This window comes from Bison bison, unplaced genomic scaffold (assembly GCF_000754665.1).
Source record: "Bison bison bison isolate TAMUID 2011002044 unplaced genomic scaffold, Bison_UMD1.0 scf7180017864299, whole genome shotgun sequence".
NCBI classification, from domain to species: Eukaryota; Metazoa; Chordata; class Mammalia; order Artiodactyla; family Bovidae; genus Bison; species Bison bison.
The window spans coordinates 319,354-344,063 of record NW_011494871.1 but is presented as its reverse complement, the minus strand read 5'-3'; the positions used below and the strand labels follow the sequence as shown (position 1 = coordinate 344,063).

The following is a 24,710-nucleotide window of genomic DNA, read 5'->3' as shown; positions in this document are numbered from 1 at the left end:
AAGTCTAGAACTTGGGCCAGAAAGGGGGAAGACCTGTGATCATCAAAGTGAGAAAGGGAAGGGACCTGGAATTTCACATCCTCCTTGTTTTAGCTGTCTGCTCCCTATTCCAGTGATATCAGGAGTTACAGGCTTTGAGCCTTTTGATGATTCCGCAGCTTAAGTCAGAGGTTTCTCAGTTTTTTCCTTTACTGTTTTAGAGTTAGGCTGTCTCAGGCAGAGTTGGTTAACTATTCATCCACCTGCTCTTCAGCTTATCAGATTTTTTGCTTTTGTTTCTTCTTTAGTTTTTCATTGTGAGTAGGAACTTTACTGTCATTTATGGGGATTTTAGAAGGGATTGAAGTTAGTTTTGTGTGATCAATCTACCGTCTCTTAAGTGCCTATTAGGTACTTAAGTAGTTCTCCTGCTGTTTGTTGTGATTGTTCATTTGATTCTTCCTTTTCCTGTCTCTTTACAGTTGTGAGTAAAACCTCGAGAATCATCATACACCTTTATTTAGTTTTTGATTTTAAATGGGAATCCTTGTAACAGGAAGCTAACTTTGAAATTGATGTTATTTTTATGTAAATATACAAATATTTTTATATTACAAAAGATCTGTTACAGTATAAGTTCAGAGATGCCCTAGAATGTGTTCTAGAACTTACTAAGTGATCAACAAATTTTTATAGCATGCATCCTTTATGTTTCATAGAGCCTTGAAGATATAGATGTGGTAATAGGTAGCCAAAAATGAACCTTTGGAGCAGTGATTAAATATTTGAAAATACTTTCTTGGTGATTTTAATATTTGAAGGCTTGTGAGCAGGTTTGTTTACCTTTATCATCAAGTGCTAATCTTGTCATATTAATAACACCATTTCTATTTTAGCTACTGTTTTTTGAGTCATTTTAATATGTAAGTTCTACCAAATTGTGCATAAACATAATTGAGTATTGACTGGTTAGTAAAGGATTCAACTTTTTTTAATTGAAGGTGATCTCAGGAAATTAATGATACTGAGTTGTAACTTAAGAATTCAGCAGACATTTTTGCAGCTTTAAAAAGGCATATTTAAAAAACTATAACACTGAACTGCATACTTAAAAATGATTAAAATAGCATTTTATGTTATATATATTTTAGTGTAATCTTTTGAAAAGATAACTAGCAATCGTTAGGAAATAAAAACTAGAATAAAAGTAAACACAATAGGGCAAAGGACCCTAATTTGTGTCTTTGTTTTAGTGTTAACTCTTACCTTTACCGATAATGAAATACCTTCTTAACGTTGCAAGGTTATTACCTACAGCCTAGAGATAATTTGCATATAAGAGTCTTGCTTGGGTTTCAGCCTAGTTTTTTAGTTAGGCTGAAATTCTAGTCCAATTTTTTTTTTCTCTTGGCTGCACTGTGAGGCTTGTGGGAAGTCACTTCCCTGACCAGGGATTGAGTCCTGGGCCACAGCAGCGAAAACCTGGAATCCTAACCACTGAGCAACCAGGGAACTCCCATTAGATTCCACACATCTCTGTGTGGATATTCCTTTAATTTCATATTAATTTTCATTGTATCGAGATGAAAATTAAATAGTTGTAGATGAATAAGATACCACAGGAAGGGAACTTCCCTGGTGGTCCAGGAGTTAGGACTTCGCCTTCCAATGTAGGGGGTGAAGGTTCAATCCCTGTTTAGGGAGCTAAGATCCCCTATACATCTTGGCCAGAAAACCAAAGCATGAAACAGAAGCAGCATTGTAACACATTCAATAAAGATTTTTAACAAAAATACACCACTGCTGCTACTGCTGCTAAGTCGCTTCAGTCGTGTCCGATTTTGTGCGACCCCATAGACTGCAGCCCACTAGGCTCCCCCGTCCCTGGGATTCTCCAGGCAAGAACACTGGAGTGGGTTGCCATTTCCTTCTCCAATGCATGAAAGTGAAAAGTGAAAGTGAAGTCGCTCGGTCCTGTCCGACTCCCAGCGACCCCATGGACTGCAGCCTACCAGGCTCCTCTGTCCGTGGGATTTTCCAGGCAAGAGTACTGGAGTGGGGTGCCATTGCCTTCTCCAAAAGATACCACAGGAAGACAAAATATTTAAGATTAATTACCAGTCCATTCTGAAGGAGATCAGCCCTGGGATTTCTTTGGAAGGAATGATGCTAAAGCTGAAACTCCAGTACTTTGGCCACCTCATGTGAAGAGTTGACTCATTGGAAAAGACTCTGATGCTGGGAGGGATTGGGGGCAAGAGGAGAAGGGGACAACAGAGGATGAGATGGCTGGATGGCATCACTGACTTGATGGACGTGAGTCTGAGTGAACTCCGGGAGTTGTTGATGGACAGGGAGGCCTGGCGTGCTGCGATTCATGGGGTCGCAAAGAGTCAGACATGACTGAGCGACTGATCTGATCTGAGACATTTGTTGAAATCCTAGGGTGGAGCCAAAGTATTTGCCTAAATACCTTCTCGGTAGAGAGAGATTTATCATTTTTGCACTCTTTAATATGATCCAGTCAGAGACCAGGGACCTGTATGTCCAGTTATCACAATAAAAACCTCAGTCTTTTTTTTTTATCCCCATTTATAGTATGAACAAGTTCACAGTTTAGAAAAGTAAAACTCAATTAAGTGAGGTAATTTGCTTAGTGCCTTAGCTAAACTTTAACGTTTTCTCTTTTTGGATAATATCATAGAAATATTTAAAACTTTTTTGTAGGCTTATGTTTATAGAATTAAGAAAATGATAATTAAAGTATATAAACAGTGACTTTTAATAGTGGTTAGGGTTAGGTTTCGGAGAAGGCCCTGGCATCCCCCTCCAGTACTCTTGCCTGGAAACTCCCATGGACGGAGGAGCCTGGTAGGCTGCAGTCCATGGGGTCGCTGGGAGTCGGACACGACCGAGCGACTTCTCTTTCACTTTTCACTTTCATGCATTGGAGAAGGAAATGGCAACCCACTCCAGTGTGTTCTTGCCTGGAGAATCCCAGGGACGGGCGAGCCTGGTGGGCTGCTGTCTATGGGGTCACACAGAGTCGGACACGACTGAAGCGACTTAGCAGCAGCAGCAGCAGCAGGGTTGGGTTTTAACTTTTTTACAACCTGAAATTTGAAAATAGATAAATACTTAATCTTTTTTTCAGAAATAGATGACTGGAATGAGCTGAGCATAAAGAATCCCCTATTATTTTCTTTGGGAAGATCAAGATAGAACCTAACAGCCACCAGAGGGCACCATGGAGTCAGCTGTTGCTCTTCCCCAGAAATTGTTCTTTTCCTTTTTAGATTTATTCAAATACAGAAAGAACTAACAAGAATTTGTGTGTGTGTAAATAACAGTTCTTAAATTTCATGATTTAGTTTAGGCGAGTTATTGCCTCTTTCATTTGAAAATCAACCACATTATAAGCTTATTGGATAGGTGTTAATTCTGATCCTAATTTTCGTATTTCCTTTATAACCCTTTTAACTGGTTCCTTAGATTTGTTATTTATCTTTGAAGTACAGTTACATGACTGTTAATTTTGTTTCATCTTAATAAAACAAGGACTTAAGAAATTGTATACAATAATTGCATATAATGTGGTGTCTATGAAATAGATTATAGAGTCAGATTTCTTGGATTTGACTCCTGATTCCACCCTTTCCAGCAGTGGAGACTTGGGCAGGCCAGGCAGATTACTTACCGTCTTCTGAGTCTTAGTTTCCTGATCAGTAAAATGAGACAAAGAATAGTTCCTACCTCACTTATTTAAGCATTTACTGAATTACTATATTTAATGATACAGCACCCATTAAGAATAAACATTATCTATTGTATGACTAAGTACTATCACTTAAAATTAGTTGGGAAAATTTTAGAATAGAATGTTACTTAGCATATTTCAGTATGACATGTTTAAAATTGAATGATGACTGCTGTATGAGTTCTCTTAATTATTCAGTACCCCTACAGATCCCACCTCTTCACTGTCTTGAGCTTCTAAGAAAATTGAAGCCAGCATTTGTAAACTTAGCTCAGCTTTCCATCTATTGTTTCTACATACTTATATACGTTCCAGTTATAATTGGACAAACGCTTGAACAACATGGGTTTGAACTGCCCAGATCCACTTAATACATAGATTTTTTTCAGTAAATACTGTAGTATTGCAGGATCCAGGGTTGGTTGAATCTGTGGATGTGGAACCTCAGATACGGAGGGCCAACTGTAGGACTTGAGCCTCCGTGGATATCCTGGGACCAAACCCCCTGTGGGTACTGAGGGTCAGCCATACACTTAACTTTTCCCTCTTGCTTTTGAGATAAAGGTGATTTCTTGTTCATGATTAGCTTCATTACCACCTGGTGCTGTGCATATCCTCATCCTCCTCTTGTCTCATCTGCTTTGAGAGCTTTGCTCCGTTGATCTTTCACTTCTCCAAATTCTTCCAGTTATTTGGATCTGGATCCTTTCCTTTGTCGTTCTCTAGTGCATATAGGTACACAGAAGTGTTTGTTAAATAAAACCAAGGCTAAGAATTTGGGGCCTAAAATTAGAGCCCTGAGTGAAAATGCTATTCGGGCTTACCCATATGTTTCCTGATCTATAAAACGAATTAAACTATATGTACCTCATGGGTTTTTTCAGAATTTTACGTAAACCTATAATATAGTATCTGGCAATTTGTGGACAATGACAAAAAAAGTTTCAGAATGATTTAATTACATAGTTATATTGGAAGCAGAGAATTTGAAAAACAATGAAAAAACACACTAGGGAAACATAGTTTGGACAATATAATAATTTTAGTAGATAAAGATATATCTGGTATACTAACTGTATTTGGACCCTGGGTTATTGGAGATGGAATTATTTTGTACTATTTTCTATTTCAGTGAAGAACTTACTAATAGATAGAATCACAGAAAAGAATTTTAAATTTCACTTATGCTATTTAATTGCAATAAAATGTAATAATCATAATTTACTCGAACTTTTTTTCTTTTCTGTTACAGGTTCTTTGGCATGGGTGAATGTTCAGCAGGAAGATTAGACTTGACTGAACAGACTCCTATCTTATTAGGGAGTAAAGCCATGGCAGCTAGTCTCATGGATGTAGGAGACTCATTTGGTGACCCAGCTAGTCCGTTAGTTAATAGATCTAGAAACTCATTGGTGGAAGGTGATAATGGTGATGATGATGATGTTGTGTTTATTGAATCTATACAACCTCCTTCAAGTTCTGCTCCAGTAATAGCTGATCAAAGACATTTTGTATTTCCTGCATCAAGAAATAAAAAGCTTCAAGGACATTATTCTGTAATTCTTCCTTCCTCAAGATATTTGGCTTCTCAGAAGGGAAATACAAGTGAGACAATTGTTATTGATGATGAAGAGGACATGGAAACAAATGGAAGGGAAAAGACAGTTTCTTCCAGTTTTATTGAATGGGGATTTCCTGGAACTAAAAACAGAACCAAAGATTTGGATTTCTCCACTTCCAGTCTTTCAAGAAGTAAGGTAAATGCAGGAATGGGTAATGGTGTTATCACTACAGAATCGACTGTGAAATTCATATTACTAATGTTACAACTTTAGAAGCAGGTTTTAAGCTCTGAATGATGGGCGAGATATGAACTTAATGATTACAAATATAACATCACTATAGAATTCCAACTTGGGAGATGTCGCTAAAGGACTTCAGTCAAGTAATTTTGGTGTTAATATGCAAACATACACCCCGTCTTTAACTTCACAGACCAAGACTGCAGTAGGACCTTTTAATCCTGGTAGAATGAATGTGGCAGGAGGTGAATTTCAGAATGGAGGATTTACAACTCATCATAGTCCTGGTAAGCAGTGAGTGATACTAAATACTTTCCTTTCACCCTAAATTTGTAAGCTTTTGGCTTTTACTCTTAGTACCTATATCCAGTTTATTTATTCTATATGTGAAATTTTTTTTGTTAACTTTCATATTAAAATAGACTTTTTTTTACTTAGTAAAACTGCAGTTTACCCAAGTGTTTTGTATTTTAACTGAAAACTCCCATAATTCTTACCTCCATCTTTGTTTACCATCTTTAATGTAAAATTCTTAGGATAAAAGATGGGTAGTGAACTAAAGGATTAAAGTAATATTACATAATAATTTAATTTGTAATTACATAACTTGATTTTTCAGATTTTTCAAGTGTTTACTCTTGGACTGTTCCTGATTTTTGTTTTAAATTAGCACTTTATTAGTTTCTTCATTTTAAATTTGGAAAACTTTCTTTAAATCAGAGATCTATATTTTAAATACACTTCTGTGGCCATTCGTGTTCTGGTAAAATACAATGAAAGTTATTTAAAATTTAGCAAATCTTTTTTTTTCAGCTTTTTCATGACTTAATGTGCCCTTTGTTTTTTTGTTTGTTCTTTGGTTTTTGTTTGTGTTTGCTTTTGGCCATCTATCAACTTAGAATTTTAGAAAAGAACTAGAAAGTAACAAGAGCTAAGAACCGAATCACTTATTGTTTAATGGAATGCTAGTATATTTTTTTCTTTAAAATTTTTTAAAATTAATCTTTTTCTCTGATTATGAGAACATTACACAACATTTGAAAGAAATCATAGTTAGAAATAAGGAACTAGTATCTGTTACCAACCCACTAAGTAGAAGTGACTGATAGCTGTTAAAATTTTAGTTTGTTTGCTATCAGTCATTTTGCCTCTGTGGTTTTAAAAATAGAATTTAGAGCATATTGTATATAGTTTTGTGTTCTCTTGACTTTTTTAATGTAAGTTTTAAGTATGTTATGTCATTTTAAAAACAATTTTCAGTGACTATAAAATATTCTGTTGTCTGAGATATTTATTCCTCTAAAGGCATTTATGTTTTGTCATTTTTTTTTTAACTGTTGAAACTCCACACACTAAATGTCTTTGTTTACATTGTTTATTATTTCTAAAGGACAGTTCTCAAACTTTCAAACTCAGTTTCACTCTTTGAAATGATTGAGGAACCCAGAGTTTTTTGTTTGTTTTTATCTGTTATCATACTAGAAATTAAAACTTAAATTTGAAAAGTACTTAACAATAATTATGTATTATGTGACATATTTTTAATGAAATATAACTACTTTCAAAGAAATTTAGTGAAAAAAGTGACGTTATTCTGGCTTAGTTGAAGACAGTATATTTAGCTCCTCCGATTGAGTTCTACATAGAATGTGTTGCATTGTCTTCTTTTGTTTGCAGTATAAGGAGAAAATCTGGCCTCACATACATACATGATTGTAGAATGGAGCGATATTTTACTAGTCTCTTTAGTTAATTATGGATATTTTCTTTTCCTTTTGACATAGCTCCAAAACTTGATAAGTGGTCATTTCTTAAAAGTTCTTACAGTGTGGAATCTGAAACTGTATAATGAACTTTTCATACATTATTACACTAAAATTCATTAATCTTTGGATGAATTTTACCTTTGAATGAATTGGTAACATTGTGCTTTCATTATTTGTAAGTGTTGATTCACTGAGTTACCTAGGTCTTCTAAATGTTGACACCTTAGAAAGCTAGCAGTGTTAGATGCAAGTTTTCAAACATTCTGATTTTCACTTGAAACATCAAATTTTCTCATTGGCAACAAACAGTTATTTTTTTGAAATGAAAAGCTTAATTTAAGAAAATGTAACCAGTTTGTCATTCTTTCAAGGCTAGTTCAGCCTGCAGTGCAAGTTTTGCAAGTGCTTTTCCACTGTGTCTCATTGTACTTTGTTATGAAAAGGAAGTGGCTTCTGGATGCTTCCCCATTCATCATACAGCTTCCTCGTTCATCATACAGAGTATTAAGATGTAATCAGAGGCTGAAATTTAGTAAAATTCATACTAAGTTTTACTTTTTCATCAAGGACTTCTTTTGTATAATAAATAATTACACTGGTCTTTGTCCATGTTTCTTGGGAGAGAGGCTGAACCCTTGAGATTAACCAATTCTAAGGCTAAGGGAAGGTCGAAAGACCAACCATGTGATTCAAGTAGTTGGGCCTTTGAGCCAGCACACCCTCCATGGAGGAGAAAGAGGCTGAGATTGTCTGATCACCTGCAGCAAATAATCCCATCATTCATGTCCACACGGTTATGAAACCCAGTACAAACTCTCGACATTGAGATCAGTGTAGCCTCCTGGTTGGTGAGCTCATCCATGCCCGGTGGGTGACGCTACCTGATTGACAGAGAATGGGCAGAAGCTCTGCATTGGGATCCTCCCTCTCCTCAGCTTATATGTCTCTTCATTTGGCAGGTCCTGATTTGTATCCTTTAAATAATACTGATAATAAGTATAAAGCTTTCCTGAGTTCTCTGAGTCATTCTAGCAAATTATCAAACCTGAAGTGGCCTTAGGAAGCTCCCGGATTTGCAGCCAGTTGGCCAGGAATCCAGGTGGCATGTGAAGGGAGGGCAGTCTTGTTGTGGATGTGTCTTTAAGCAGGGCTGGTGCTCACTCCAGGTGTTTAGTATCAGAATCGTGTCGACCTGTCGGTATTGGAAGAAGAACAGCAGAAGTAAATGTGCCTGATAGTGAGGACAACTTTTCTAGTACAGTTGGGTTCCACTGTGAGCAGTTTTACTCATCATTGCTTTTGCACCATTAGTGCAAATGCCAGCATAGTGAAAAAGACAAATAATCTGTTTTATTATGAAAATAGTTTAGCCTGGCACATCCTCTTTTATTTCTTATGTAATGTTGAATAGGAGTGATCAAAGTATAAAGTCGTGTCTGGTTTTTTTTGGCAGCACTGTGGGGCTTGTGGGATCTTAGTTCCCCAATCAGGAATTGAACCCCAACTTTTCAGCAGTGAAAGTACCACGTCCTAACCACTGGACTCCCTTGTCTTATTCTTGACCTGGGGGGAAGCATTTGACATTTCATCAGTAGTATATTGATTGACATGTCAAATCTCTAAGTTTAGCACACTTATTTTCTAGTGAAAAGTTTCTGTAGGTGAAACGGCTAAGTCAGATGTCAGTTTTTTAAAGCTTTTCATGGTAAATGCAAAATGGCCCTCATAAAAAAATTCTGGGCTTTTTTCCATGTTGTAAACTGTCCTCAGGAGTAGGAATATTGTTTAATGTTTGCTAAACTGACCATTTAAAGGTGATAACTTCCTTAATATATATATCATGCTTGCTTGCTTAGTAGCTCAGTCATGTCCGACTCTTTGCGAACCCATGGACTATAGCCCACCAGGCTCTTGTACATGGAATTTTTTAGCCAAGAATGCTTTGAAGTGAAGTGAAAGTCCCTCAATTGTGTTTGACTCTTTGCAACCCCGTGGACTATACAGTCCATGGAATTCTCCAGGCTAGAGTACTGAAGTGGGTAGCCTTTCCCTTCTCCAGGGGATCTTCCCAACCCAGGGATTGAATCCAGGTCTCCTGCATTGCAGGCGGATTCTTTACCATCTGAGCCACCAGGGAAGCCCCAGAATACTGGAGTGAGTAGCCTATCTTCTCCAGGGGATCTTCTGGACCCAGGAATTGAACCAGGGTCTCCTGCATTGTAGGTGGCTTCTTTACCAGCTGAGCTATCAGGAAAGCCCAAATTTATATATCACTGAACTTTTAAAAATAGATTTGCAAAATATAAATTTATTCATTCATGTTTGTCATCTACTTATTACCATGTACATCTTTTATTTATTGATTGAGTGAAACATGAGAAATAATATAAAAAACTTGTGATCTCTGTGAAGAATGATGTGATAAGCTTAAAAACAGTTGAAGATGTTGAAGACTTGAAATAATGTTCATTGAAAAATCATTCTTTTGGATCTGTTCACTCTTCTTTTAAAAAAATTTTATTTCTAATATAATTGATTTGTTTCTTTCACTTATTTCTTGTTTTGTAATTATTTCCTAAATTTTAGATGTATATTTGTGGAAGCATGAATTCAATCTTATGTACATATAAGCTCTTAAGTTAAAATCATAAACCTTGCCATGTATATCTTTGATGCTTCAGCCTTGACCTATTTTTCACTTTCTGAAGTAAATTGAAGTTGTGTATTTAATGGTGAAATGGATCAATAACATGCTTTTCAATTTAAAAGCATAGCACATAAACTTGATAAACTTAACTATAAAGGAGCATACTGTGGTTAGATGTGATACTGTCACTCCACTCAAATAGTGGACATAATTGAGACTTGCAAAAGTTGTTTAGATTACTTAGATGTATTTTCATTCTTGTCATCCTTTTATCTCATTAATTCAAAACTGTATATTACTATGATATTTTCTCATGACATGAAGTATCAGTGATTTTAAAATATAGCAGAAAAACAAGCATTAAAGGATTCACTTGATATTCATTCATATATATGAAGAAGTTCTTAGCTACATTTGAACTATTTTGTGTATGCTGAGGCAATTCCTTCCTGTTATCTATGAAGTTTGAATGAATTTACAGTGTTCCTGGGTTCTCTGAAGTTCTACTTTGGGGGACAGAATTTACAGACTATATCCTTTTAAATAATACCACTTGGTCCAGAATTCTTAAGAGAGTGTCTACCAAGTTGTCAGGTGAAGAGTGATGGTGAAGATGTGTCAAGTTTTCTGAAAGGTGGAGTCACTTTTCAAAAGGAATGCCTTGTTGCTGCTTTTTTCTTTGTTAAAATGGAATATAGCATCTTGAAAGCTGTCTAATTTTAGTGTTAATCCCAAATTTTGTTTTTGCCTGCTGTCAGCTTTGGTAAAACTAATGAATTTTATCAGAAGACATACAGAATAAGATGGCGGCAATTATATTACTGTTGAAATTGTTATTATTCAGAGTCAAAGCTCCCTCAAAGTGTCTGTCTTTAATTGCTGTGAATATTTTGCAGCACAGGAAAAAAAAAAAAGAGCAAGATGAGAATTTCTGGAGTTGAGTTATATTTAAATATATGGGTTCAGATTTTATCCTAAAAAAATTATGGCTCTGCATAAATGACAGATAAAACTTGTTTAACAGCTTATGAAAATAGAATTGTGTCCATTAGAATGGACTTTGTGTTATTTAATTTTTTCATTAACCTTTAGGGTATACTGTATTACACTGAAAGTTCTTCGGTCATCATGTATCTTTATGTAAATGGCAAAAATCTCATCCAAGAGAATACCTGGAAATTGTTCTTGGCATCTGTGTTGTATCTTTGTTGGATTATAAGCATTTTTGGCCTGGATACTGATTCTAGGAAGTTCTGCTTCTGATAATAATAGATTTTAAACTAACAATTGATAGGTAACTCCTGTCCCTCCTACAGAGAATAATGGCGGGGAGACAAAATGTATAAAATGTCAGAAGCATTATAGAGCTACAAATACACTGGGAAAATGAGGTTTGTCATATCTGAGATGACGCTGTCTTCTTGGGGTTGCTCTTCTGTAATGCGAGTTTGGTCAATTCCGGAAATGGCCACTGAGTTAAAGGGGACTTTTAGCAGACTCATGGGGGCCTGCAAGGAAGGACACTGGTTTCAAAACAAACAACAAAAACCATTGACCTGTGGATTGGGAATGTGAACATAATCCAGAGTCTCAATGTTTTCCCCAGTTTTTCATATAGAAATGGTAGTCAGGGATATGAGAAGGCAGGCCATCTAACAACACAATCAAGAGAAAAAAGCAGATACTAGAAGTGAGTCCATGAGGGGTGTGGTAATAGGATTATCTGTCTACATTTTAACTGTAGGTTACCTGTAGGAACAGCTGAAGAGAGTGTGAATGAACTAGGTTTATCAGAATATTATCCAGACTGAGTGAGAACCAGAAAGGGGGAAATGCAGAAAAGAACGGAAGAGACTTAGGATACTTGATGAAAAGGACATGTAATTAATGTCCCAAAAGGAGGAAGAAAGAAATGAGGCAGAAGAGGTGTAACTGAAGATTTTCTAAAATGGAGAAAAAACATTAACCTTTGCATTCGAGAATCTTTACAAATACTGAACAGGATAAATACCCTGGAAACCATTAAAAGACATGTACAGAAATCATGGTCAAAAATTGGAAGACAAAAAAAAAATTGGAAGACAGTCCTCCCCCTATACATTGTAGCTTCCTCCCCTGAGTAGCAAAGATCGCTCCTGTGTCCTGCCCACTCTGTGTCATACACAGTGAAATGTCACTCAAGACCTTGCTTATCAGATCCCCCTATCCAGTAAACTGTTGATGTCCCCTCAGCCCAAAATATTGGAAGCATTCCAAATGTCCATCAGGAATAGAATGATAAATAGTATGAACCACATAATGGAATACTCAACAGTGGGAACAGATGAACAGCTATCTTCAGTGTGTGTGAAACTCAGGGTACAGATTACGTGATGACATATGTGAAGTTCAAAATAAGACAACTACTCTGATGCAGGACAGGTACGGCTTGTGGGAAAGAAGGGAAGTGATTGAGTTGAAAAGACATGAGGACCTTTCTGTGTGTTTATCTGGGTGGTGGTCATAAAAGTATAGGTGTGTGCATGCTCAGTCATGGCTGACTCTTTGTGACCCCATGGACTGTAGCCTGGCAGGCTCCTCTTTCCAGTGGATTCTGTAGGCAAGAATACTGGAGTGGGTTGCTATTCCCTTTTCTAAGGGATCTTCCTGACCCAGGGATCGGACCTGCATCTCCTGTGGCACCTGCATTGGTAGGTGGTTTCTTTATTGAGCTCTGCACTTAAGATATTCAAGCTTCACGTGTATGTGTTGCTCTTTAACAACTAAAAAACCCCACTGAGACACTAAAGTAACTTCACTCAGACCAACACTTAAGAAATACTAAGATGTTATTCTTTAGGAAGTAGAGTTTGGATGTGGGAAGAAAGAATACCTAAAACTCAAAATAGTGTGTCTGGCATGTACTGGTCTCAGGCAGACCACCTCTGCCTTCTAAGTCTTGGTTTTTCTTGCGTGTAAGGAGGGGTTTGCATTAATCTACTGGGCCCCTTCTCTTAAAATTTACTCTGGGGACAGAGCGTGGAAAAATGTGATTGAGACTTCTTTTATTTAACCTGGAGACACTAATATAATAAATAAAATAGGAATTTGATGGAAGAAGAAACTTTGAGGGACTTCCCTGGCAGTCCAGTGGTTAAGAATCCACCTGCCAGTGAAGGGGACATGAGTTTGGTCTCTGGTTTGGAAGATCCCATATGTCACAGGGCTGCCCGTGGGCCATGACTCCTGAGCCTGTGTTGTAGATCCAGTGAGCTACAACTACTGAAGCCCTTGGGCCCTAGAGCCCCCTGCTCAGCAACAAGAGAAGTCACTGCAATGAGAAGCCCATGCACAGCAACAGAATCCCAGTGCAGACAAAGATAAATAATACTAAAATAAACTTGGAAATTAGGATAAATTAAATGGTTGCAGTATGAACAAAGAAAACATTTGCTCTATTTATGTATGCGTCAAAGCTAAAGTGAAAGAAAATCTATTTTTTTAGCAGTAGAAGTTTTACTTTTCATAATTATGTATAACTGTGTCCCCTTTAAGTGTGGTAAGTATACAAATTTACAAGCCCAAAGAATCCCCTTGCGTTTCTGTGGTTGGGACTCCATGCTTTCACACCGGGAGTATGGGTTTGGTCCCTGGTCAAGGAACTAGAATCCCACAAGCCACCTGGCATGGCTAAAAATAAAAAGCCCAGTTTTTCTTTCATAGTAATGGTAATGGGAAATCTTGCAGTGCTTTGCATTTATTTCTGTCATTAAATCTGCTTTGTTATCCACATGATCTACAGAGAAGTTGATCCCAGAATGCATCCTGTATTTTATAGATGGAACATGTAATTTTTGTTTTCTAAAGAAGTAGTTCAGAAGTAGGCAGGTGAAGCAATAAACTTACGGGCATTTGGTAATAAAAACTTTATCAGGGGAACTCTGTCAGCCCAGTAGTTAGGACTTCGAATGAGGGCCCAGGTTCAATCCCTGGTCAAGGAAATAAGATGCTATAAGATGTGTTTTATACCCAAAAAGAAATCTAAAAATCTTTATTGGAATATACTTCATGTTTGCCAGCATATCTTCCTGTGGAGTGAAAGAATTTCTTTGGTTACCTTTTTGGTTCTGTTTTGTTTTTGCCTATTAAGATAAAATGTCAAAAAGGACAAAATTAGAAGCAGCACATGGGAATTTAGAAGTGAAAATAGAGTTGTTAATATTGCTAGTATTCTGAAAGTTGTTTGGAGCTGTAATAAGTGAAGGGGCCATAGGCCTTTTGCTAATGACAAAAGCTATTTTTGAAGAGCGATTACAAAATAATTCAGTACTCTTGGGCCATTTTTCTCATCTCACTCTTGGGCTTTCTCTCAAAGCTTCATCATTACCCTGGAGTGAATTAGAAATGCAGATCTCAGGCTCCTCACTTGACCTACTAGTTTAGAATCTCTGTGTAAACAAGATTCCCAAATGATCGTATGCATGTTAAGGCACTGTAACCCATACATAACCTGTACCATTTTGAGGCAAACAGCAGAGTGCCTGTGTAAAGGTAGGAGAGCTGGGTCTCCTGCCCATACCACCTCACTGATACCTGGAAATAGTCTACAGTACCTGTAGACAGAGTTGCTTTAAAATGCTATGCCTAAATTTCATGTATTTTGAAGTATTATGGAGGTAAGTGTACTAATATCTACAAGTTACTTGAACTACATAACAAGATTATTTAGAATCTATCTTGAATGAATAAATAGAATAAATGAATAAATAGAAAGGTGTGATAAAGCAAAACCAGTAAAATAGTATAGCGTCTACATGGTGGACATGTGGGTGTTCACAGTAAAATTCTTTAAGCTTCTCTATATACTTTAAATTTTTCATAATGTTAGGGGGAAGTTGTTATCAAAATGGATATCATATACTAGATTTTTGGAGAAGGAAATGGCAACCCACTCCAGTACTCTTGCCTGGAAAATCCCATGGATGAAGGAGCCTACCTACATCCATGATGTAGGCTACAGTCCATGGGGTCCCGAAGAGTCCGACACGACTGAGGGACTTCACTTTGATGAGTTGGAGAAGGAAATGGCAACCCACTCCATTGTTCTTGCCTGGAGAATCCCAGGGATGGCGGAGCCTGGTGGGCTGCCGTCTGTGGAGTCGCACAGAGTCGGACACGATTGAAGTGACTTAGCAGCAGCAGCAGCATACTAGATTGTAGTCTATATTTGCACATTTTTTTATAATGTGTTAATATTTTCTTGGAAGAGAAAAAGTGCTTTAGGAAATGCTCTGTGTACAAAAGTGATGCTTTAATATATGCATTGCCTCATTCGGCGTTTTATTTTTTTCCTGCTGTTTGGCTTGTTGGTTCCCCAACTAGGGACTGAACCTAGGCCCTTGGCACCTAAAGCATAGAGTCCTAACCACTGGGCCGTTAGGGAATTCCCTCTCATTTAGATTTCATAACACTGATAGGTCGGGTGTTACTGCAGTTTGTAGCTGAGAAAACCAAGGCTCAGTTTAAATTACTTGCAAATTTGTAGCACAGAGCGTCTTACTTAGAGATTGTGGTTACTCAGTGTACTATTCCAGGACCACCATTTCTGTTGCTGGCACAGTATAGCTTTATTCACTTAGAATATGAAGCAGATTGTTCTGCTGGATTATAAAACAAGCCTGCCTTAATACTCTGTTGTGCAAAATGAAAATTTTTAAGTATCTTTCTGATGTGAATGTTTAACTGTTTTGTGACTTTCTTGTGTGTTTTATTTTTAAGATTCTTGGATCTCCCAGTCAGCATCCTTTCCCCGTAATCAGAAACAGCCAGGGGTGGATTCTTTATCACCAGTGGCCTCGCTTCCTAAACAGATATTCCAGTCTTCTGCCCAACAGCAACCCACTAAAGCAGCTAAAATCACTTGTGCAAACTGCAAAAAACCTTTACAGAAGGGACAGACAGCTTATCAGCGAAAAGGATCAGCTCATCTCTTCTGTTCTACCACCTGCCTTTCTTCCTTCTCTCATAAGCGTACTCCAAAGAAACGCAATGTGACATGTAAAAAGTAAGCTGTACCCTTCAACACACCTCCATATGATTGGACACTGGTAGTATGCATGTGTGTTCTGAATGTCCTTACAGAGTTGCAGAGATCGATAGGTAGAATCGATGCACAGGTGTCTTCCACTTTACAGAATTTGAGTTAGCTTAGCATACATCAGAGCTGTGGGTCATTTGTACTGTACTTACTCTTGGCAGGAAAATGGAGTTTAGGTATTGAGATAAATGGACCCTCTCTTTTCCACTGCCTTTTCCTCACCCTTTCCCCCACGCTCTATCTTGTCTACCTGGTTGATTGTCCCCTTTTTGTATGCTTTTAGAAGTCATAACCTGTGGCAAGGTTCTAAAGGTCAACCTATGATGACAATACTTGATCTAGTTAATTTATGGTTATTTATTTGTTTGGCTGTGCTGGGTCTTAAGTTGCAGTACTTGGGATCTTCAGTCTTCATTGTGGCATGTAAGATCTTTAGCTGTGGCATGTGAGATCTAGTTCCCTGACCAGGAATTGAACCCAGGCCCCCTGCATTGGGAGCACAGAGTCTTAGCCACTGGACGACCATGAGTCTCAACAAAATATTTCTGAATCTCTTACCATATTATTTAGGAACTCTTAGCAGTGAAACCAAAATGTGGATTTTTTCTGGATGGATCCAAAAATTATAGTTGATTCCTAGGATTAAATCATGAGAAAATGAAAAATGTCAGTTGTTATTCATATATTTGACTTCTATTAAAATGCAGTATTCTGGGGAGTTCCCTGGCGACTTCTGTGGCCTGGCTTCAGTCCCTGGTTGGGGTGCTGAGGGAACCGATATCCTGAAAGCCACACAGCACGACCAAAAAGAAATGTTCTTAAATTGTGTCTGTCCTTTGCGTTTCAGAGATGCACCTACCAAAAAAGCTACTGTTGTTCCTCAAGGGGAGTCAAGTGAACCCTTCCCAAAATGTTTTAGTACATCTCATTTGTCTCCCTATGAAGACAGCCAGAATCTTCGAAAAAGAGTTCTGAACAAATCAAGATGTACAATCTGCAATAAACTAACAGAGGTCTGGAGTTTTATTTAAGTTACTATCTAGATTAACCAGGATAATTTTAACTTTTAGGTGCTACTATATGTTCTGCGATCTACCTAATAGATGTGTCCTGAATTCCCTCAGTGAAGTTGAAGGGAAGAATAGGCGTATGTTAGAGTTGTCTCCTAACAAACGTCCCCTTCCCATAGAATGAGGAGTAAACATGTGCTTATGTGGAATTGAATGCAGTCATAAAGAAAGCAGTGGTTTCATGGTGGATTTTGTTCTTATTGGCCACACTAAATGAGAATGAATGTAGGTTCAGGACATGAAGGAAACAACCAGTCCTAGAAGAACACATAGAATAAATGGAGTGGACCTATGTAGGTCATCCCACATTTCCTAGGTGTCACTGCTGTCTTCCCAGGCATCCAGGGAGTGCTCAGTTGGCTGAATTTGGTCTGGGTTACCAGGTAGCCATGCAAATTCTGGACAGGATTTTATCTCAGCTACCACAGAGCTGACCAGAGCAAGAACTTAGGTCCTTACAGACACCATCCTGAAAGTGGGTGATACTGGTGCCCACTGGCCATCCCCCACCCCTGTTTTCTAGGGCAGTGAAGTTTATAATACCTACAAATTCCCTATCCATTTGTTTTAATCAAGTCATATCAAAACCTATCTAATTCATTTTCTGTTCTTCTTAAATATCTCTTATTTTACTGCTTTTTATTCTATGAATCTTATTTTTCCTTTTTACAAGAAATCAAAGATAAAAATAAAAGAGTAGTATAATGTGCTTTTTAATGTCTTTTACCTGAATATTTCTTCCACTGAGAAATTACTGGAGATTCTTTGTTGAAAAAAAAAAATAGATATATCAGGTATGACGCAAATCTGGTTGATTTATTTAGTAAATTGGTTTTTCTTCTAGATTCGGCATGAAGTCAGCGTTAACAACGTGACACACAAGCTATGCAGTAACCAGTGCTTTAATAAGTACAGGCTGGCCAATGGTCTAGTGATGAATTGCTGTGAGCAGTGTGGCGAGTACCTGCCCGGCAAAGGAGCTGGGAACAATGTCCTGGTCATTGAAGGTCAGCAGATGCGATTTTGCTGCCAAAGTTGTGTTAACGAGTATAAACAGGTAATTCTCTTTTAATGAGTTTTAAATGATCAAGCTTGCAGTAACCGTCCTGATAGCTTTCATTAAGCAGATTTTTCTTAGAATCTCATTTAGTTCCTTTGTCAGTCTTTCATTGAATATTACTCTCAAATGAGTATTGAAATTGATTGGTCTAAGCTTGCTTGCTTTAAGACTTGACATTTTGCAGACATTACAAGAAGTAATTTTCTCCTGTACCGTTTTGCGTCCCCACTAGTTCCAATTACTCCATAGTCTCAACAATATTTGGTGTTGTCTGTTTTGATTTAATCTATTCTAGTGAATATGAAATGATTATCTCATTGTGGTTTTAATTTCCTGATAATTGCTGTTCCTTTTTTTATCACGTGTATATCTTTTGTAAAGTATCCAAGTCTTAGCTCACTTTTTTTTTTAGTTCACTTTTTTTATTGGGTTGTCTTTTCTGTTATTGAGTGATAGGAATTCTTTATATATTCAAGATACATTTCTTTTGTAAAATGTATTTGGAAGATTTTTCTATTGGACAGTGTTTTTGTCTTTTCTCAGTGTTTTTGAAAAGCCCAAGTTTTACATTTTGGTAAAGTCCAATTTACTGTTTGCTTTTCTGATTAATACTTTTTGTCTCTTGTTTAGGGTGTCTTTGCCTACCAAGGTTATGAAGATATTTACCTATCTTGTCTTCTTTTTAGGTTTAAATTTTATATCTGTGATCCATCTCAAGTTAATTTTGTGTGGGAGGGCTTTCCTACTGATCCTGTGGTTAAGATTCTGCCTTCCAATGCAGGGAACACAGGTTCAATCCCTGGACAGGGAATTAGATCCCGCATGCTGCAGCTAAGAGCTTGGCATCAGTGAGTGGGAGCTAAAGATGCAGACAGACCTGCAATGGGCCAGACAGGCCTTCACAGCAAAGAATGACCTGGCCAATATATCATTGGTGCCAAAGTTGAAAAAGGATGAGAAGGCAGCTGGAGGGTGACTGTGTGTGGTAAGCACAGTGGCAGAGAGAACTAAACTTGCACCCTCCTCATTGAGAAGTCGATAGCGATGCCTAAAAGTGGGAGGAAAAATCAGTAAATAGTGATACAAACATGTTGTTGTGATACTTGGAAATAAATATGGAAAGAATCATCTAAAAATGTTCAAAGTACTTCTGGGAAAAGGGATGTTTTAATTAATAGAATTATTTCTTTTAATTAGATGTAACTGGTTGATTCTCTTTACTAAATGTTTATTAACTTTCAATTAAATAAAACCTTCGAAATAGTATTAAAGATACTGAAGTTCAGACAGGGTCTTCCCCAGAGTCACACAGCTAGGTTCTACCTCATGTATAATACCTTAGGTAATGTGAAGAACTAAGATCCTGCAAGAAAATATGTATATGTATATGCTGTGTTCGCTCTGATGCCAATGTTTAATTATATGTAAGCCTTGAGTTTCCTGATGATCTACACTGAATTCAATTTAATGATCCCCAGGAAGATGAGTCTTAGATGTGGGGGAAATTGTGACAACTTGACTACCTATTCATTACCAAGACACTCAAGAAGGAAAGAAAGAAGACCAAGGCTTGAGTTTGGTTGTTTAAAAAAATAACATTAGCAATAGTCCTTGGCATTCTGTCTCTTCTTAAATATGCTTTTTTGGTATTGTCTTACCAGTCCCATAGTTTCAGCTAACATGTATTTTGATGACTTCCAGAATATATCTGGAATGTATATTTATTCAGGTTCACACCAGTATGTCTGTCTAATTTCCATTTGAATGTTCCACAAATATTTGGAACTCTGTCCACAACTGACACGCCAAGCCTACTTTCCTTCTTTGTTTCCCAAATCAGTAAATAACCCCCCATCCAGTCAGGTGTCCAAGCAGAAACTTTGGGTTATTCCTTACTCTTCTGTCTTAGCCCCCAGTGCCACTCATTTCCCAACTAACCTGGATTCTACTTCCTAACCCACTCCTGGCTCTGCCCTGTGCCCACTACCATAGTCCTAGACCTGACCGCCGTCCCTTCTTGCCAGAATTGGCCCCACAGCCTCCTGGCCGTCTCTGTTTCCTGGTTTCCCTGAGCACTGGAGACCAGGGTGCAGTCAGGGTGGTCTTCCAGGGCACACGCCACATCATGTCACTCCTGCTCTGCCTCGGTGCTGCTTCTGCATGCAGGACTGCCTCAGAGCAGTGCTCTTGGTTCCTGAGCTCCATTGTTTACCGTGGTCAGGTTGTACCCTGTACTAAAATACTAGAGCTAGCAGATGCCCTTCACAGTGCATACATTTCTTTTTTTGACTCGTGTGTGTGTGTGTACATTTTTGACCCCAGAATAGCTAATTTTAATTTTTATTAGATGAAATCATATACTATATGGTACCTTGTGACTGAATTTCACATATACTGTTTTCAAGGTTCATCCAAGTTGTAGCATGTATCTTTACCACACTTAATTTTATTGCCAAATAATATTTCATTGTATGGATAATACCACACTTATTTCTATTTTCTTGGCTTTTGTGAATAATACTGCTGTGATCATTTTGTACAAGTCTTAATGTATTTTCATTTTTGAATTGCCACTCTTCAAAAGTGGCATAGGGTCACTATGGTGACCATATGTGTCAGCATAGGATGACATAGGGTGTCTTACAGAGTGACTGTTAATTTTGAGGAATTGCATTATTTTCCATTTTACATTGCCATCAGTGCCTTAGGAAGGTTCCAGTTTTTCTACATCTCTGCTAACACTTGTTATTATCACTCCTTTTATTGTAGGCATCCTGGTGGGTATGAGGTGATTTGTAATGGTATTGAATTGTATTTCTTTGATGATTAATGATAAGCATCTTTTTCATATGCTTACTGGGCATTTGTATATACATTAACTTTTTTCAGTGTTAATAATGTAAGAAAATTATAATCTATTTTTCCTCAGATGATAGAAACAAACTTAAAAAAAATACTAGCATCAGAAAACAGAAAAAGGAATGCTGTTGGAGAAGAAAATGAAAGAGAATTATATGGATCATTGAACATACTTCCAGAAAAAACAGAAGAAATACCAGAAAAAAAGGAAAAGACTTCAGAATTACAGGTTTCAGCAGAATGTAGCCTAGACGCATCAGTGGTCCAACAGAATGTGAATTTACCTCCTTCCGTGTCAGACATAGCTGATAAACTTCAAGAGCAACTGGGAGAGAAACCATCAGAAGACTCCATTATTCCAGCTGTGCTTTCTGCAGATCCAGGTACATGGCCCCGAATTTTGAGTATTAAACAGAGGGACACTCTAGTTGAAAATGATCCACCTCAAGTAAGAAATTTTAACTTCCCAAAAGACAGTACAGGGAGGAAGTTTTCAGAAACTTACTATACAAGAATTCTTGCAAATGGTGAGAAAACCACTAGATCCTGGTTACTTTATTCGACCTCGAAAGATTCTGTGTTTTGTCTGTACTGCAAACTCTTTGGGGAGGGAAAAAATCAACTGAAGAATGAGAATGGGTGCAGAGATTGGCAGCATTTATCACATATTCTTAGCAAACACGAGGAGAGTGAAATGCACATCAACAATAGCGTTAAATATTCAAAATTAAAATCTGATTTGAAAACAAGTAAAATTGTTGAAGCTTCAGAACACAGATTACAGGAGAGAGAGGGGAAGGATGGTGTGAAGCTGTTGTACACCTTAGACCTGATCTGACATGACATGAAGAGGTTGAATACTTATTCAGAGTTGTACCCTGATAGTTGGTGCTTTGTGCTGAGGTTCCCAGATAGTGCTTCCTCCGCTCATCAGTAATTATAGCAAGTTACCTCGTAAAGATGGTTTCTGCTCCAGGTTCTCATGATTAATGCCCATTCCAGTGAAGGCAGTTGTTGATCTTTTCAGTCTTTCAATTCACATCTTTTAAAATGGGCATTTCAGGACTGACTTTTGACCGGTGTGATTAATATTTTGTTCTGATTATCTTGAAAGAGGGAGAAAAAGCCTTGAATTTATCAATACCAGTTGAACAAGATACATATGTGAACAAGTATTGTTATTTAGAAATAGAATGGGATCTGAAACTGCAGCTTTTTGCTAGTAAACCAAATACTTATGGTTTATTTCATTTGGGCAAAATGTTATTATTTGAACAAAGCAGCATCATTTGTTATGTTAAATGAATTAAGGTGGTTAATTTGTTTTTTGGTTTTGTTTTAATTTATAAATGTTTTAGCTTTTATTGTCATGTGAAAACTATAAGCATAAAGAATATACCTATTTTTATGTTGGTACAAATATAAAATATATTGTTGGTATAAATATTAAAATAAAAATATATTAAGTTAATCTTTATGTGTTGTGGCAATTTTTTGGTTTTCATCTGAAGTAAAAATACACTCATGAAAATTGAAAGAAGGGTTGTTTTTTTTTCAGGTAGTCAGTCATGTTCCTTCACCATGTATTTACTAACTCTCCCTTGTTTCTGGTTTCTGATAGCACTTCTGTCATATATTCCATCCTTACATACCCTTGTCTCAAGGCTTTTCCTGTGAAACAAAATGGTATGTGAATGGTGGCTGGAGCAGGACGACATGGGGCACTTACAGACTCTGTCAGCACAGAAAACTTTGGGAAATAACCCAGAACATCAGTCTCATTAGTTTATAGCCGTTTTGCTTCCTGACAACTGGGTTGTTTTCAGTGTGTTTCAATACTTGGGTCTGAATGAGGCTTTGGAATAATTCCAAAATCCAGTTTCTTCAGAGGCCCACGAGGATACCCAGAGCATAACAGGTTCTGAAATTACTCTGCAAATGCTTTGTGTGCCCATTATTTTGTGAGCACTTACCAGTTAATTGAATTACTGATGTGTCATGTGGTTGTATTAGACGCTTGTGTAATCTGACCAAACTAATGAAATCAACCAGTGGCCATGTTCAGCACACTGCAGGCACACCTGTGAGGCATGTATAATGAGTTAGGTGTGAAAAATTCAAAAGATGTAGGTGCTGAGTTTATCCTTGTTCACTGTAAATTTCAACTTTTTAGTGTGTATGAATTTTTCATAGTGAGATGTTGAAGAAACTGTAAATTCTGAAGATGATAAGAGTATATCTCTCTAGCCTGGTGAATCATTTAGTTTTTTTTTCCTTATCTAGCTCTTATTTTTTACATTGTAAAATTAGTATGTGCTCACCTTAAGGAAGGAAGGAAGGAAACAAATGCAAGTCTTAGAAAAAAAATTATCCTCTACTGCAAATTTAATATCAAAGATTAGGAAAGACAGTTCAGAATAACAGTCCTCAAAAAATGGTAATTTATTGGTTTTGTTAATATCACAGAGGACAACTGACTTTTTTTTATCAACCTCAGATTTTCAAAATTGCTATCTTTAAGACTCTTATTTGAGCCATTTTCTTCCTGTGATTCCCCCCGTCCCTCCTTTACTTACTACTGTAGTCAAGTAAGAGTTGCTAATAGCCCCTTCATAGGTACAAGTCACAATTTACTGCATAGGATATAGAAGTGAATGAGTAAAGAGCTTAGCTAAGTTTTGGAGTAAAGAGCTCAGCTAAAGTTCAGTGGAAGGAATGATGCTGTATCATTATAGGTTGCATCACTTCTGCTTCAAGGCTTGGAAGCTCCCCGTTGCTTTCAGTTTGAAACTCCAGTTGCTTGGCGTAAGGTTGTTAGCTACAGTTATTAGTGGCTGACAGTAGGGAAAGAGGTTGTGGATAACGACAAAGTACAAAATTTGAGAAGTGGAGCAGTCCTCTATAATACTGAACTATAAAGGGTGACCATATTAGGATGAAATTGAGATCTGAGAATTTAACTAGAGCTGAAAGAAAAATGTGAGCAAGTACCTATGTCTTGGTTTTTCAGAAAGTAAGATAGTTTGGGAAGATAGTGGTGTAATGTTCCAGAGTAGAGAAGGTTTTGAAAAAACTCTTTTGTTTTTGGCTGCTGCAGGTGGGATGTTTGTTCCTCAACCAGGGATCGAACCCATGCCCCCTGCAGTGGAAGTACTGAGTCTTAACCACTGGGCCACCAGGGAAGTCTTAGGAGCTGAGATTGTATTGCTAGATGGTTATGAGTCTCTGCTGTGGAAGTCACATTTGAGGTGAAGAGCAATTAATTCATTTCATACCTACGTATAAAGCAAGGGAAACCTGAAACTTGGGAAATGGCACTAACACCTCAGTCAGGCACGTGTTAAAAAGACTTTCATAAGTCATATGCTTATAAATTAATAGAACTGTAAACCACTAGTTTGCCAAACCGAACTCTGGTCTGCCCACCTGAGGCACTGACCAGAGTCAATGCACTGACCCAGCTTGTGGGGAGGGAAGGTAATGTTTATTTGCAAGGTGCCAGCAAGTAAACCTGGCAGCCAGGGCTCAAAGGGCCCAAATTCCCTGGTGGCTTCAAGGCAAGTGTTTTTAGAGACTAAAATTAAGGGTAAGGATCTTAAATGTGTGGACATAGTTCTGATTGGTTGGTCTTAACAGGTTTCCGTCATTCTGGCTCCAGTGTGTCCGGGGGCGCTGGCTTTGTTAAGCAGTTTCC

General features: G+C 37.5%; 1 protein-coding gene across 6 annotated transcripts in view; it reads left to right on the top strand.

Moving 5' to 3' along the window:
• Nucleotides 1-22,484, top strand: part of ZMYM5 (zinc finger, MYM-type 5) — a 26,242-nt gene extending 3,758 nt beyond the window's left edge. For all 6 annotated transcript variants that reach the window (XM_010851166.1, XM_010851171.1, XM_010851167.1 and 3 more), the window contains 6 exons: nucleotides 4,989-5,493; nucleotides 5,732-5,825; nucleotides 15,709-15,994; nucleotides 16,875-17,040; nucleotides 17,942-18,154; nucleotides 21,087-22,484. In XM_010851166.1, coding sequence (XP_010849468.1) covers nucleotides 4,999-5,493; nucleotides 5,732-5,825; nucleotides 15,709-15,994; nucleotides 16,875-17,040; nucleotides 17,942-18,154; nucleotides 21,087-21,854 — 2,022 coding nt within the window. In that variant the 5' untranslated portion in view covers nucleotides 4,989-4,998 and the 3' untranslated portion in view covers nucleotides 21,855-22,484. The remainder of the gene's footprint in view (nucleotides 1-4,988; nucleotides 5,494-5,731; nucleotides 5,826-15,708; nucleotides 15,995-16,874; nucleotides 17,041-17,941; nucleotides 18,155-21,086) is intronic.
• Nucleotides 22,485-24,710: the final 2,226 nt, after the last annotated feature.